Raw genomic sequence first — 12,368 nt, 5'->3', positions numbered from 1 at the left:
GCTGCAAGTGGAGAAAGTCCCTGTGATTCTTGAGACCCTGGACCATCATATTACTCTATCAGAGGTACTTAGTCCATAGCCCAGGGCAGAAGGCATTTTACACAAGACTCCACTATTGAAAAGACTAAGTCTCAGGACTAGCTTCATATTGTCAAAGTCATCCTCCCATCCTCAACCATGTTCTCAACAAAGCTTACTAAGTGTGATGGAATTTCTATCTCTGTCCTTCGTGCACATTTCCAATGTCTCTGGGTGGAATACAGGAGAAATCCAGCCAGTGGCAGCACTTTTACTGTATGTCTGAACATCTATCTCTTTGCTCTTAGGACTTTCTGCTCATCTCTCTCAGCACACTGAGATCCTCCACACTAGTTTTGCTCATGCCACATCACATACTGGTTATTCATGGTACAGAAGAAGGGATTAAACAGGGAGGAGTTTGCCTCTGAAGAGTGGTGGGAGATACCAGTTTGGAAAACCTTCAGTTTGGAAGTCTTAATTAGTTTGGTTGAGACAGGTATGCACTGCAGTAAAAGAAATCAGGCTTAGGAGTTGGGATAAAAAGAATGAGCCCTGGCATGAAGGAGGCAGACACTACTGACACCATGACATGAAGCTTGATGCTAGCAAGTTAAAAAAATTATTCAGCAACTAGTGTCCCCTCAACTCTACCTTCTCAGGGGCACTTACCTTAAAATTCCTGTTCAGAAACTTCTATAGGCTCCAGATATATCATGATCCTATCTTAAAACACTTAAAGTCCAATTTTAAAGGATTTTTCCTTCTCACTAGCTTAGGTCACCCTTTTTCTAACCTTCTGTGACAAACTCTGAGACTGTCTACGAGCTCCTCCACCCATGAACAAATCTGTTTCCTGTTATTAATCTTGAATTTATATAATGTTTTAATCAATGCCAATGTCGCCACCACACTTGTTGCCGTCAAGTCGATTCTGACTCATAGCAACCCTACAGGACGGAGTAGAATTCCTCCATAGGGTTTCCAAGGAGCAGCTGGTGGATTTGAACTGCTGACCTTTTGATTAGCAGCCATAGCTCTTAACCACTATGCAACCAGGGCTCCAGTGTAGTATCTGGTTATTTTGTGGTAGTCGAGGTTGTGATGGGGGCCCTGATAATGATCTATAAGACAGCTAGATGTTGTCATGCATGCTTTTCAAGTTCCCTATTTTCCTTAAGCAGGAAGTGTCTGGATCCAGGTAATATCTGATTCTCATAGTCTCATTCTCAATATGTTCCCATATTCTATCCCTATTCCTGAGCTGTTAGCCATGAACCAGAGACTCTCCCTGGGCTTTGTTCCATGGCTGGGTTAGCTGGACAAGTGCTAGCCCTGATGCTGGGACCATGGCATATAATGACATACACTCCTTTTTCACATTCTGTATGTCTCTAGGGGGAAGGGGGAGTTGGCTATGGGCTCTTACTGTATTTTCTGATTGTCACACTTGTATTGTCCCTGAGGCCTCCTTTGTTCCTGAAGTAGGCTGGGCACATCCTGCTTCCTAGAACCAACCCTGCAAGAAACAAAGTATAAACAAAACCAAATGGTAATCAGGATCACGCTTGGAACTCTGTCTGGGCAGAAAACAATACTTGGTATGGACAAAAGATTGAGAGAAGGGGAAGGAAAAGTAGTGTGAAATTATGGAAGGAAGCTGGCAGGTTTAGTTTCTTTCTTGGCATGATCAGTCTCTCATTATCCTCTTCCTGGATGTAGGGCTTGGTGCCAGGGCGCCTGAGGCTTTCTTCATGAATAAAAGAAGGTGAAGCTGAGTGGCACCCTATTTCAGATCCTTGGAGTCAACCAAAATGATGTCCTTTGTCCCTCTGCTTCTGGTAAGCATACTGTTCCCTGCCATCCAGGCCAAACAATTTACAAAATGTGAGCTGTCCCAGGTGCTGAAAGACATGGCTGGCTATGGAGGCATCACTTTGCCAGAATGTGAGTTCCTTGCTCCCTTGCTTTGTCCCATTCCCCATCTGATTCTCTCCTCTATCATCCTTTTCTCTCTTCCACTTTTATTTAATTACCAAACAATCATCTTATCTTCTCTGCTTCTCTGTTTAGCCTTTTATCTCATTTCTTCTCCTATCTTTCCTTGCTCCCATTGTCAGAATCTTTTTGAAACACTTCTCATCTCATTAAGGTACTCTGTGTTTTTCCATCTTTGGAGATTGGCTGTAGAGCCTTTTTCTAACTGGGGACCACAGGTATTCATTTATACTGAGCCTGGACGTTTCTGTGATACCTCTTTCCCATCTTTCCCTTAGTTATCTGTACCATATTTCATATCAGTGGTTATGATACACAAACCATAGTTGATAACAACGGCAGCACAGAATATGGACTCTTCCAGATCAGTAATAAATATTGGTGCAGGGACCACCAGATTCCTCAGTCAAAGAACACCTGTGACATCTCCTGTGACAGTGAGTAGCCAGTTTTACCTTGTTCCTCTGTTTTTCTGAAGCTTGCCGCTGGGATAATTTCCTTTTCTGTGTCAAGCACATCTCTTGTCTCTCTGCCTTGGCTGAACTCCACATCAACTGCAGGACTTGAATTGGCAGTGCTGAGTAAAAAGCTGTTTGAATTTTTTCATGATTACCAAATCCCAGACAATCCCCTGAGGTTCAAGGGTAGGCAACCCGAGCTTTCTGGGAGTCTTAAACCCTGGTATTTCAGGGTATTTTCAGGTCAAATCAATTGATGACTCTTCCAAAGACTTCCGAGGGATGTGGAGGGAGTTTCTACCCAGAAGGAAGCATTACCATATTGACCTTCTCATATAGAAAGACAACAGGCATAAGCCTTCAGTTCAGAGAAGAACAAGAGCCAGTGGATCTAGGGAAGAGGGAAACTCATCACCCTTCTGGGTAATACTTCTTAGCTCCTTTATTCTTTCCCCTGAAACTCCTGCTAGAGTTCCTGGATGATGACCTTACTGATGACATGATATGTGCCAAGAAGATCCTGGATAGTGAAGGAATTGGCTACTGGTAAATCCCCATTTTATTTTTTACTTCCCCATTCCCTCCTTTTCCTCACCCCGTTAGCCCTAGCACCATTGCCATTTCTCTTTCTCTCTCTCAGTCTGTCATTTACTCTAGAATACAATCTCCAAAAGAGACCTCATTAAGCCGATTCAGCTCTCCAACTCTTAAGCTTCCCCTGCTCCATTCCTGTCTAGCAACTTTCCTAATAAGGGGCTCCCTAATGGAGGGCTGATATCCAGTCCTCCTTTCACCTGACCTTGAACATCTAATTCTACTTGTTTAGTTCTAGACCCTAAAGCAAGCCCTAGGCATCATTGTACATCTTTTTTATCCCTACAGTTTTCTTGACTTTGGGAGTATGGACGTTATCCCATTAGGCAGCTCAGGGTCCCTTGCCATCTAGCTGGGAAAGTCTTTCTGTAATTGTTATCCACACTCTTCCACATCAGCCCTCTTGGGGACAAAGTTAGATGGAAATTTGAGCTAAGCTCCAGCTGACCAACTAGCTCTGTCTCATTCTCCATTACCAGGCCGGCCCATAAGCCACTCTGCTCTGAAAAGCTGGAACAGTGGCTCTGCGAGAAGTTGTGAGCATCTGCTGCCTTTGCTGTTCCTGCCCTCTCTCTGCTCCTGGAAATCCTCTTCCCTAAGGATCCCTCAGTTTACTTCCTTCTACCCTTCTAAAGCTGATTTTTTTCTGAGCCTTGGGCCCTGAGTGACACCATTGGACTTTGAGGACTATTCTCCAGGGATGTGTGACTAGTACACTGGAATTCAGATCCTTGATCAGTGCTCCTGATGGATTTTTCTCTACAGAAATGAATTCCACCTCTGTCTTGAATAAAAGACCTGACTTTGAGTGGCTGGTTGTATTTTCTTCCTGTAGGCAAAGGGAAGAAACAGAGTGAATTGGTGGACACAGGAGTCATAGGTCAGAGCTACCTCTCATCTCTACTGAAGAGAAAGTGGCTGAAATTATAATAGAAAAAGGGGGGTTGCTTTCTGTATCAATTTATTTCAACAAACTTTTATTGATCAACTAATATAGTCAAAGAACTATAGAGGGAATCCAAAGTTGGCTAAAAGGGTCTCTTCTCTCAAGGACTAGTAGTAAACATAAATATTAATAAATAGTTATTATACAAGGACTAATATCATAGTATCATAGTATCATCATCTTGAGAGAGGTTAAAAATGTGCCCTCATCATTTAGAAGAGGAAACATCATTTATATTTGGGATGTTGCAGGAAAAAGGGGCCAGGAAAGGATTCATAAAGTGGGTGGAACTTAAGCTGGTTTTGAAGTATAGGTTTAATTTTGACAGGTGGGGTGGGAAAAAGACAGCATGGGAAGGGGCTCCAGGAATCTGAAATGGGTGACTTGAGGGGGCTGAGTGATTTTGTTGTCCTTTCAATAAGTTTATACCTTTTACTGAGAATCTGAGAGAGTGACTATCCTGAAACTAGATTTAGAACAGGGGGATTTTGCAGTTAGCTCAGTAATTCTTAAGAATCTGAGCATCTGGGTCTTTTGATTGGGACCCTGCACTATATTACTCCTTGCTGCTTTGCTAGTTTTTACAGAGAAGTTTGTAAGACTTTATTTATTCTAATAATTACAGGATATGTGAAAGCAGAGAGTCAGGAAATTTGCATCCTAAAGTCTGTTTTTCTACTCTTAATGGCATGAACCAGAGGTCATCTCTGTCCTCTGTGCTTCAGTTTCCGTATCTTAAAATGCGAGTTTTGGTCTAGATGGCTTTCTGAGATCTCTTCCCACTTCAACAGTCTAGCATTCCAAAACTCCAATTTAATTTACCACATTTTTGAATTAGTTGGGAATGAAATTTGCATCTTCTTTCTGCCTTCCTTGCCTTTCTAAGAGGTGTAGTATTGCTGATTCCACTTCTCCTACCCCTCATATCATTGGGACTTCATCCAACCAGACCAAGTTTCCCTGTTATAGGGATCAATGGCCCCCATATGAAGCCCCCATGGCCTGTTTAGGGACCTGTAGGGTCAGGCAAGGGGCAGGAACCCCATCCTTCCCCTATACCTAGTGAAAATAAACTCTCAGGAAATAACTTGGTATTAGTCATATCATTTTAGTGAGAATTTAAACACAATGTGATGCCTCTCCCAGGGGTATTGCATGCTATTCCCTTCTTAATTAGGAGACAAAAGGGTTTTCTCCAAGTCTACAGGGTTTCAGGAATAAACCCTGTGTATGGGGGTATATGTGGGAGGTCAGGATTGCCTTACCATTCTTCCCACTGAACTCACACATCTACTTCTTACCTATTACCCTGCCTCAGCTACACCAGCAGGAAGCCATGTGCTGTGGAAAATAGAAGAGATCAGCCCCATCAAGTGACTAGAGCAGAAATGCAACTAAGGCTGGGGCTGTGTTGCTCAGCCCCACAGCTCTGTCCATTCTACAGAGACGATAAATTTCCACCTGTGAGGACTGGTACACCCATATATGAGGCCATGATCTTAAGGGGCCTTTGCTGAAGGAAACTTATGATGAGATTTATTTGTAGAGAGGGCCTTAGCCTGAGGGTCAGAGGATCAAGAATAGATAGAAGCCAAGTTGCTGGCATGGAAGTAGTCTTGACTGGTGCAGATCTCTTGGCTTCGAGTAGAAGCAGGACAGGAAACTGCTGTTGTTCTATTCCTGAGAACAGTCTTGGGAGCTGAACTGGTGGTGGGGTGGCAGCTGAGCATTTGTCCTGCTTTCTCCAACTCCTTTCCTCCAGGCTTGAAACTGGAAAGGGTCCAGGTTAAGGTGGGAGCTGGGGTGGCTTAGGGCAGGGGCTGTCAGAGTGTAGACCATTGTGAGGAGTCCTGTGTGAGGAGAACCCAGGATTCTCTTTCTATTTTATCCTCATTTCTCTTCCCTGCTACTTTTCTCTAATGCATGTCTTGTTGCAAAGGCAGGAATTTTACTGGATAAAATTAAATTTTCCTTTACATATGTTCCTTCTTCCGCTCTTTCTTCTCTCTCATTCATTCATTATTTTCATTTCTCTAACACTAATTGACAGCTTATTATGTGATGACTGTACTAGACACTGGGGATACAGAAGCTGTTAGATAGGGGTTTTGCTTTCAAGATGCTTATGCCTTAGAGGGAGATACTCACCACCTTCCATTTCCCGTGACCATGCAAGAGAAAGGACTCTTTAGATGAATCCATCATTCATTCCTTAATTTCTCAACAATTATTGAGGATTTGCTATTTGCTAGGCTCTACATCAGAAGCTAGTTGTTAAGAATGAAGACAGGAGGAGTCACACTTATTTTATTTCTTTTTAAGTTACTATGGAGCTGTGGATCTTTCCAGGGATCTTTTGAGATGGGAACAAAGGGGGAGTTGGGTTTTGTGGTGCCCAAGATGGTACGCTTCCAGAATGAATGGGGCATTTGATTTACACTTTGTGCAACTTCATAGACACAAGCAAAAAGGATAGAGAGTGGCAGAAAGGGGAGGAGTAGAGAGAAAGGACAAGAAATAAGAGAAAAAATCAATAGCTGTAGAAATGGCCAGTGAGGCCCTCAGGATTTTCTTGTGTAGTGACTGGGCACCTTGTGGGTGGGTATTACCTGCTCTGTGGAGATTTACTCAGGGGACATTGGAGACAGAGAAACGAAGACTACTGTTTTGGATTAGGATGAAAGCTGAGAGAGTTTAGTGGTGATAGCTCTTCCTGCCTCATCTTCTTACCAGGACTTTTCCTCCTGGTGAGATAGTGGAGCCTGGGCTAGAAGGTAAACCTGGACTTCCTGACCAGCATCTTCCTCAGAGCTGCCTTTACCTCCTGGTTCTTTGGACAGTAGATGAGGGAGTTTAGCAGCGGGGTCACTACACTGTATTGCACAGAGAGCACTTGCTCCAGGGCTGAGCCAGCTGCTGGAGTCATGTACCTTGAAGGGAATTGCACAAAGGAGCGAACTGAGCTCAGGACAACAGCCACAATACTGTTGGCAGCAATGGTCCATCCCATCCTGGAGACTGTACAAAAGGAGTCCTTAGAACTGAGTCAACTATCACTGGTGGAAGTATCTAGAAATGACTGTCTTATGAGTGATAAGTCAGTCATTTATGCCTTCAAATTGCCTCTAAACATGAGTGACATTATGCAGAAAGTTACAGAAACTGCCCTTGGGGAAAAAGGAAGTTCTGCGGGATATCAAAGTTTGCAGGTTAGAATAGAACTAACAATAATAATTTCATGCATTCTGGAGCACTTCATACTCTTGAAAGCATCTTTCCATAATAGTTATAATTATAATATGGGGATTTTTTTCACCTCCCCCCATATACACGACAGCAACATCACACTATGTCCTCATCTTGAGATGAGTGTTGTTTGCAAAACTGTATGCTTACTCTAACGAAGATGCTGTTGTTCCCAACATTTACGGTTCTGGGAATTACCCTCAGAATCCTAGAACACTATTTTGAAGATGTCTAGTGGAACAAAAGCTTGTCCTTTTAGTTTGGTTTGGAAAAGACCAATTATCATTTGAAGCCAAGACTGAAATAAAGAGGGAGATAAAGATGTGTTGAACAAGATATGTCTACAAAATAATGAGATTAAATTTTCTGGTTCATTTTGTTAAGTGCCACTGAAAGTATTTAATAAAGAAGCATCATAAAATAAATTTTTCTTTTTGCAGTGACACCATCATCATTGGAATAAGTATAGACTCTCCCAAGAATGCTCCTTGTCGGTTTCGGTGTGTTTGGCCAAAAGAGATATCCATTTTACTGTCATTCCTCATTATCTAATCTACTCTTCCTAGAACTTCTGTGAAGTAGATAGACCAGACCTGATCCGTTGCCATCAAGTCAATTCCAACTCATAGCAACCCTATAGGACAGAGTAGAACTGCCCCATAGCGTTTCCAAGGAGTGGCTGGTGGATTCGAACTGCTGACCTTTTGGTTAGCAGCCACATGCTTAATCACTGTGCCACCAGGGGTCTATGAAGTAGATAGAAGAAATCTTATTGTCCTCTTATGGAATATGAGGAAAAGAGAGATGAAGAGATTTGTTTGCAGGAATGCCTGTAGCTGGTGAGCCCTTCTTCCATTAGGCTCAGGCGAGCTCTCCTGGACCATTTCTTACCATCCTTTTCTACCCTCTGATTTCCTGCCAAGTCATCTTTCCATAATAGTTGTGATAATAACATGAAGACTTTTTTTCTCCCCCCATATACACATGATTAATTGTTCCTTATAGGAGGTGAGAAAAGTATTGAGCAATTTATGCAAATCCACCTCCAGTTCACTAGTGGAGAGCACAGGCATTAATTATTCACTCTTCTAGTAAGGAAGGACTCTTTAGCTAGAGAGCTGTTTATGTTTGAAGAAGCATTTCTTCAAAAAGCATGAGATTTGAAGTTGGTGAGAACTTGGTTCAAATGATGGCTTCATTACTGGCTTGTTGTGGGACCTTTGAGAAGTTACCTGGTCACTTATGAATCTCAGGTTTCTTATCTGAAAATAGGGTTAATAGTATCTCTCTTTTAGTGTGATACATATTAAAATTGAGCTTGACCATGTAAAGCAGCTGGTATATAATAGGTGCCTAATAAATAGTTATTACACATATGAGCTTTGGAGACTTCATCTTCCAATGGGAAAGAAAGATGGCATCTGTATCAAAGATGATATATTTTATATTTTTGTCTAGCACTGAATAAAAATCTACCAAAGTCTCTCTGATTTTCTTTTTAGAACTCCCAAATCATAGGTTAATGAAGGAGAAAAAGCTTTAGTCCTTGTCTAAGCTCATTTTTCAGAGTAGAAAATTGAGGGTTTAGAAAGAACTTCGATTCTTTATAGTCACACAGCTAGTTGACAGCAGAGCCAGGACTAGAAGCCAAGTCTTTTGAATTCCAGTATAATTATTTTTTCTGCTACTTTGCAACGCTTCTGTTCTAAAGACCAAGACCACTTTAGGGTGAAGAATACCCCACATTTACATTCAGAGGGTATAGTATGACATACCTGAAAAGTCCTGAACCATAAAAGACGGTGGTCACAAAGAAATGAGAAGAGCAGGTGGAGAAGATCTTGCTCCGACCATTGGCAGAGTTGATTCCCAGAGCTGTCATAATGATATGGATGTAGGAATCCAGCAATGGGACAAGGGTGCCCAGGCCCAGGACAAACATGCTGGTCAAGATACAGGCAGTGCTAGTGTAAGGGTCAGAACAGGTCAACAGGAGCACTGGGAGAAGCTCGCAGGCAAAACTGCAGATGAAGTTGGGGCCACATAAGTACTGCTGAGTCAAGACGAGGGTGTTAATCAGGCTGGTCCCCATTCCTATGGCCCAGCATGCCCCCACCAGGCCAGTACATACCCTCCTGTTCATAGCCACCACATAAAACAGAGGGTGGCACACAGCCTGGAACCAGTCATAGGCCATGACTGAAAGGAGGCAAGCTTCAGTGGCTCCAGAAAGTATGACCAAGGAGATCTGGGTGAAACACTCAAGGAGGGATATGGTCTTCCATATAGAAAGAAGGTTCTCCAGAAGTTTAGGTACAATGGTCAAGGAATAGAAAGCATCCAGAAAAGAGAGGTGACTCAGGAAGAAGTACATAGGGGTATGGAGGTGGGAATCAGTACTGATCACCAGCAGCATCATCAGGTTCCCTGTGAGGGTCAAGAAGTAAATCACCAGGAATAGCCCAAAAAGTAGTATCTGGATCTGAGGGTTGTTGGATAGCCCCAGGAGAACAAATGCAGTGACTGTGGTTACGTTGCTAACTTCCATGAGTAGTCAAGTTTCCCTTTAGAAGGGCTGAAAAGAACACTCAAATGGGTCATCACTTTCAGAACATGCTTGGAGATGAGGGACCATGAGTAAAGCTTCAGGGCTGACCCAGGACAGATGATGTAGCAGAGGCAGCCCTGCCATGTCACACCTCATGAGCCCTTCCCAGCTCAGTGCAGTAATCTATTGGCCAAGATGGAGAAGGTGGGGAGGAAGAGTGTAGAGAATCAGAGTTAGAAATGAAAGAGGAAAGAATAGGAATTATTCAGACTAGAAAAGGAAAGAAAGGGAGTTGGGAATAGACTCCAGAGCAATGAGAAGTGCTGTTCTCCAGTTCTAAAAGGAACAGAGCTTAAACCACAGGAGGACTGACTGGCGTCATGAATGAGCGAAGCACTCTGGCTAAACTATCTGGCAGATAGACCATGGTGTTCAATGAATGTTTGAATGATTGATTGATTGGTGTATTTACTGAGACACCTGACGGTGGTGTAAGGTAAGGTTTGTTTTTGTTTTTTTTCCCTGTCACTGTATGCTTGTGAGTAAGTCCCTTGATCCTACAATCTTCAGTCATCTCATTAAAAAAAAAAAAAAAAAAATCTGGGAAAGGCAGATGGTTTCTAAGATCTATTTCAACTTAGAAACTCTAAAGATGGGGAAATGAGCTTCCTTGGGTATCTATAGTTCTAAATAGAAACCCATTCTTCCCCTCTGTGTCAACCTAAGCAGAAGTAACACGAGTTTCCTGGTTTTATGGAAGCCAGACCCTTAGTCTGAAAGGGAAGGCTGTGCACGTCAGTCATTCCAAGACCTTCTCATCCCAGGGTTTCTGTGAATCTGTGATGTCCACTGGTTTTACTGTAATCTCAAGACCTAACATCAGAGTCCATAAAAAAAATCTGGAAAAACTAGGTGGTTTCTTAGGTCCATTCCAGATTAGAAATTCTTATCTGGGATTAGATGGGGGAAACGAGTAAAGAATGGATTATTCTCTGGGTTGGGCCAGTGGATTTGGATAAAGCCAAGTCAGACTTGGGCCCTCTTCTATGCACTCATAGGGATGCTGAAAGCCAGAAAAGGGAGGGGAGAAAAAAAGAACACCTGGTAAAATGGACAGATATAGGGTTTAGTCTAGACCAGAGGAAGGTAAAGTGGCCAACTCCCCTTGATGGGTAACTCAGAAAGATTATAAATGAGGATCTGATCCCTATTCACGGCTTGTACACTCACAGGTTTCCAGAGTGGATAGTTTTAGGAGAAGATGAATTTGAATGAGAAGATTTATCTTCACCTGTCTCCTTTGGCCACCAAAAAATGCTGTCGGGGGGCGGGGGATACTTGTATGGCATCCATACTAACACTGCAGCAAAATCCAAAGATAAGGGCGGGGCTCTGTGGGCTTCCCCTGACTTTGTCCTTTCTTTAGAGGATGCAGGGGTGGAACTGCTGAGCAAGGGAATATTCCTATAGTCTTTCTGGCCAAGAGGAAGTCTTCTTTACTCTGCCTCCCAAATAACGATGACCAGAGGGTCTTGATCCCAGCTCTAGACCTTGGAGAGTGAGGAAGCGCTCTGGGATAGGCCCTTAAGCAGGCAGCTTGCTCTAGTGCAGGATGGGTTCTCCAGGGCTAACTCCTCCTCCCCTGTATCATTGTTATTTCAGTGGGTTGCATCATACAACAATGGCCCTAGGGTGGCCAATAATTTCTAAAGATAAAAATAAACAGCTCTAAGGTTTCCTGGTTCTAAAGCTTGGAATCCCCTTCCTTCCTTTATGTTTTGTTATGTTTTAAATCTTACTTATGATTATAAAATCAGATAAAAATAAAGATCAGTAATAATATAAAGAAGAAAATAAAATTTTATCATGTTATCCCCAAATTAATTCTTTTGTTTAATGCAATTTAAGTAGATGAAAAAACTTTTAATTATGGAAATATTTAAACATACAGAAGGATAAAAAATAGCATAATAAACCTGTTGCCTTTGAGTTGTATTATGATTCATGTTGACCCTATGTGTTGCACAGCAGAACTGCGCTCCATAGGGTTTTCATAGCTGTGACCTTTCAGCAGCAGATCTTCCAACGTACCTCTGGGTGAGTTCCAATCGCCAGCCTTTCCATTAGTAGCCACATGTTTAACTGTTTGCACCACCCAGGGAACATTTTAAATATATACAGAAGTATAAAGAATAGCATAATAACCCCTCTATCCATCACACTGCTTCAACAATTATTAGCTCATTGGCTGTTACCCAGCTTTGACAATATGGGGCTTGGAAAAGTAGTCTCTATATTACATGAGCATCCATGTATCTAAAACATAGGAAAGTTCAATTACTGAAAGGTAGAAGGGAAGGATATATGGAGAGCAACTAATCAGTCTTTGCCATGTGAGAGGGTTGCATGGTGATTAAGTGAACAATTTCCTGGGAGATGGCAAAACAACAATATAGAGGAACCTGGGCCTTTCACTCTTGACTAGCCAGTTATCTCTGGACTTAAGAGAAAATATTTTATTCTGTTTGATTCACTGTATTTTGAGATCTCTTGTATAACA

The 12,368-nt window shown here is 42.4% G+C and overlaps 2 protein-coding genes across 2 annotated transcripts; one reads left to right on the top strand and one right to left on the bottom strand.

The window, feature by feature from the left end:
* The first annotated feature begins 1,832 nt into the window (after positions 1 to 1,832).
* Positions 1,833 to 3,608, top strand: LALBA (lactalbumin alpha). Its single transcript, XM_004388266.1, has 4 exons — positions 1,833 to 1,965; positions 2,295 to 2,453; positions 2,945 to 3,020; positions 3,548 to 3,608. Exons 1-4 carry the CDS (start codon positions 1,833 to 1,835, stop codon positions 3,606 to 3,608), a joined length of 429 nt encoding a protein of 142 aa, XP_004388323.1.
* A 3,173-nt stretch (positions 3,609 to 6,781) lies between these two features.
* LOC101354382 (olfactory receptor 8S1) lies at positions 6,782 to 9,808 on the bottom strand. The gene is made up of 2 exons (XM_004388377.1): positions 9,036 to 9,808; positions 6,782 to 6,944 (listed from the first exon to the last, which is right to left on the bottom strand). The coding sequence occupies exons 1-2, from the start codon at positions 9,806 to 9,808 to the stop codon at positions 6,782 to 6,784; spliced, it is 936 nt and encodes a 311-aa protein (XP_004388434.1).
* Between the last annotated feature and the right edge of the window lie 2,560 nt (positions 9,809 to 12,368).

The sequence above is a fragment of the Trichechus manatus genome, unplaced genomic scaffold (genome assembly GCF_000243295.1).
Source record: "Trichechus manatus latirostris isolate Lorelei unplaced genomic scaffold, TriManLat1.0 scaffold00209, whole genome shotgun sequence".
Lineage (NCBI taxonomy): Eukaryota > Metazoa > Chordata > Mammalia > Sirenia > Trichechidae > Trichechus > Trichechus manatus.
Note: the sequence above shows the minus strand (reverse complement) of the source record. Positions and strands in the feature narration are given on the sequence as shown.

What these genes read in the sequence shown, in the direction of transcription:
- LOC101354382 (XM_004388377.1), bottom strand. Translation starts at nt 9,808, where the DNA reads ATGGAAGTTAGCAACGTAACCACAGTCACTGCATTTGTTCTCCTGGGG. An exon ending in TATGGTTCAGGACTTTTCAG is followed by an intron (nt 6,945 to 9,035) that starts GTATGTCATACT and finishes ATTCCCTTCAAG; the next exon opens with GTACATGACTCCAGCAGCTG.
- LALBA (XM_004388266.1), top strand. Translation starts at nt 1,833, where the DNA reads ATGATGTCCTTTGTCCCTCTGCTTCTGGTAAGCATACTGTTCCCTGCC. An exon ending in AGGCATCACTTTGCCAGAAT is followed by an intron (nt 1,966 to 2,294) that starts GTGAGTTCCTTG and finishes TCTTTCCCTTAG; the next exon opens with TTATCTGTACCATATTTCAT. An exon ending in AGTGAAGGAATTGGCTACTG is followed by an intron (nt 3,021 to 3,547) that starts GTAAATCCCCAT and finishes CTCCATTACCAG; the next exon opens with GCCGGCCCATAAGCCACTCT.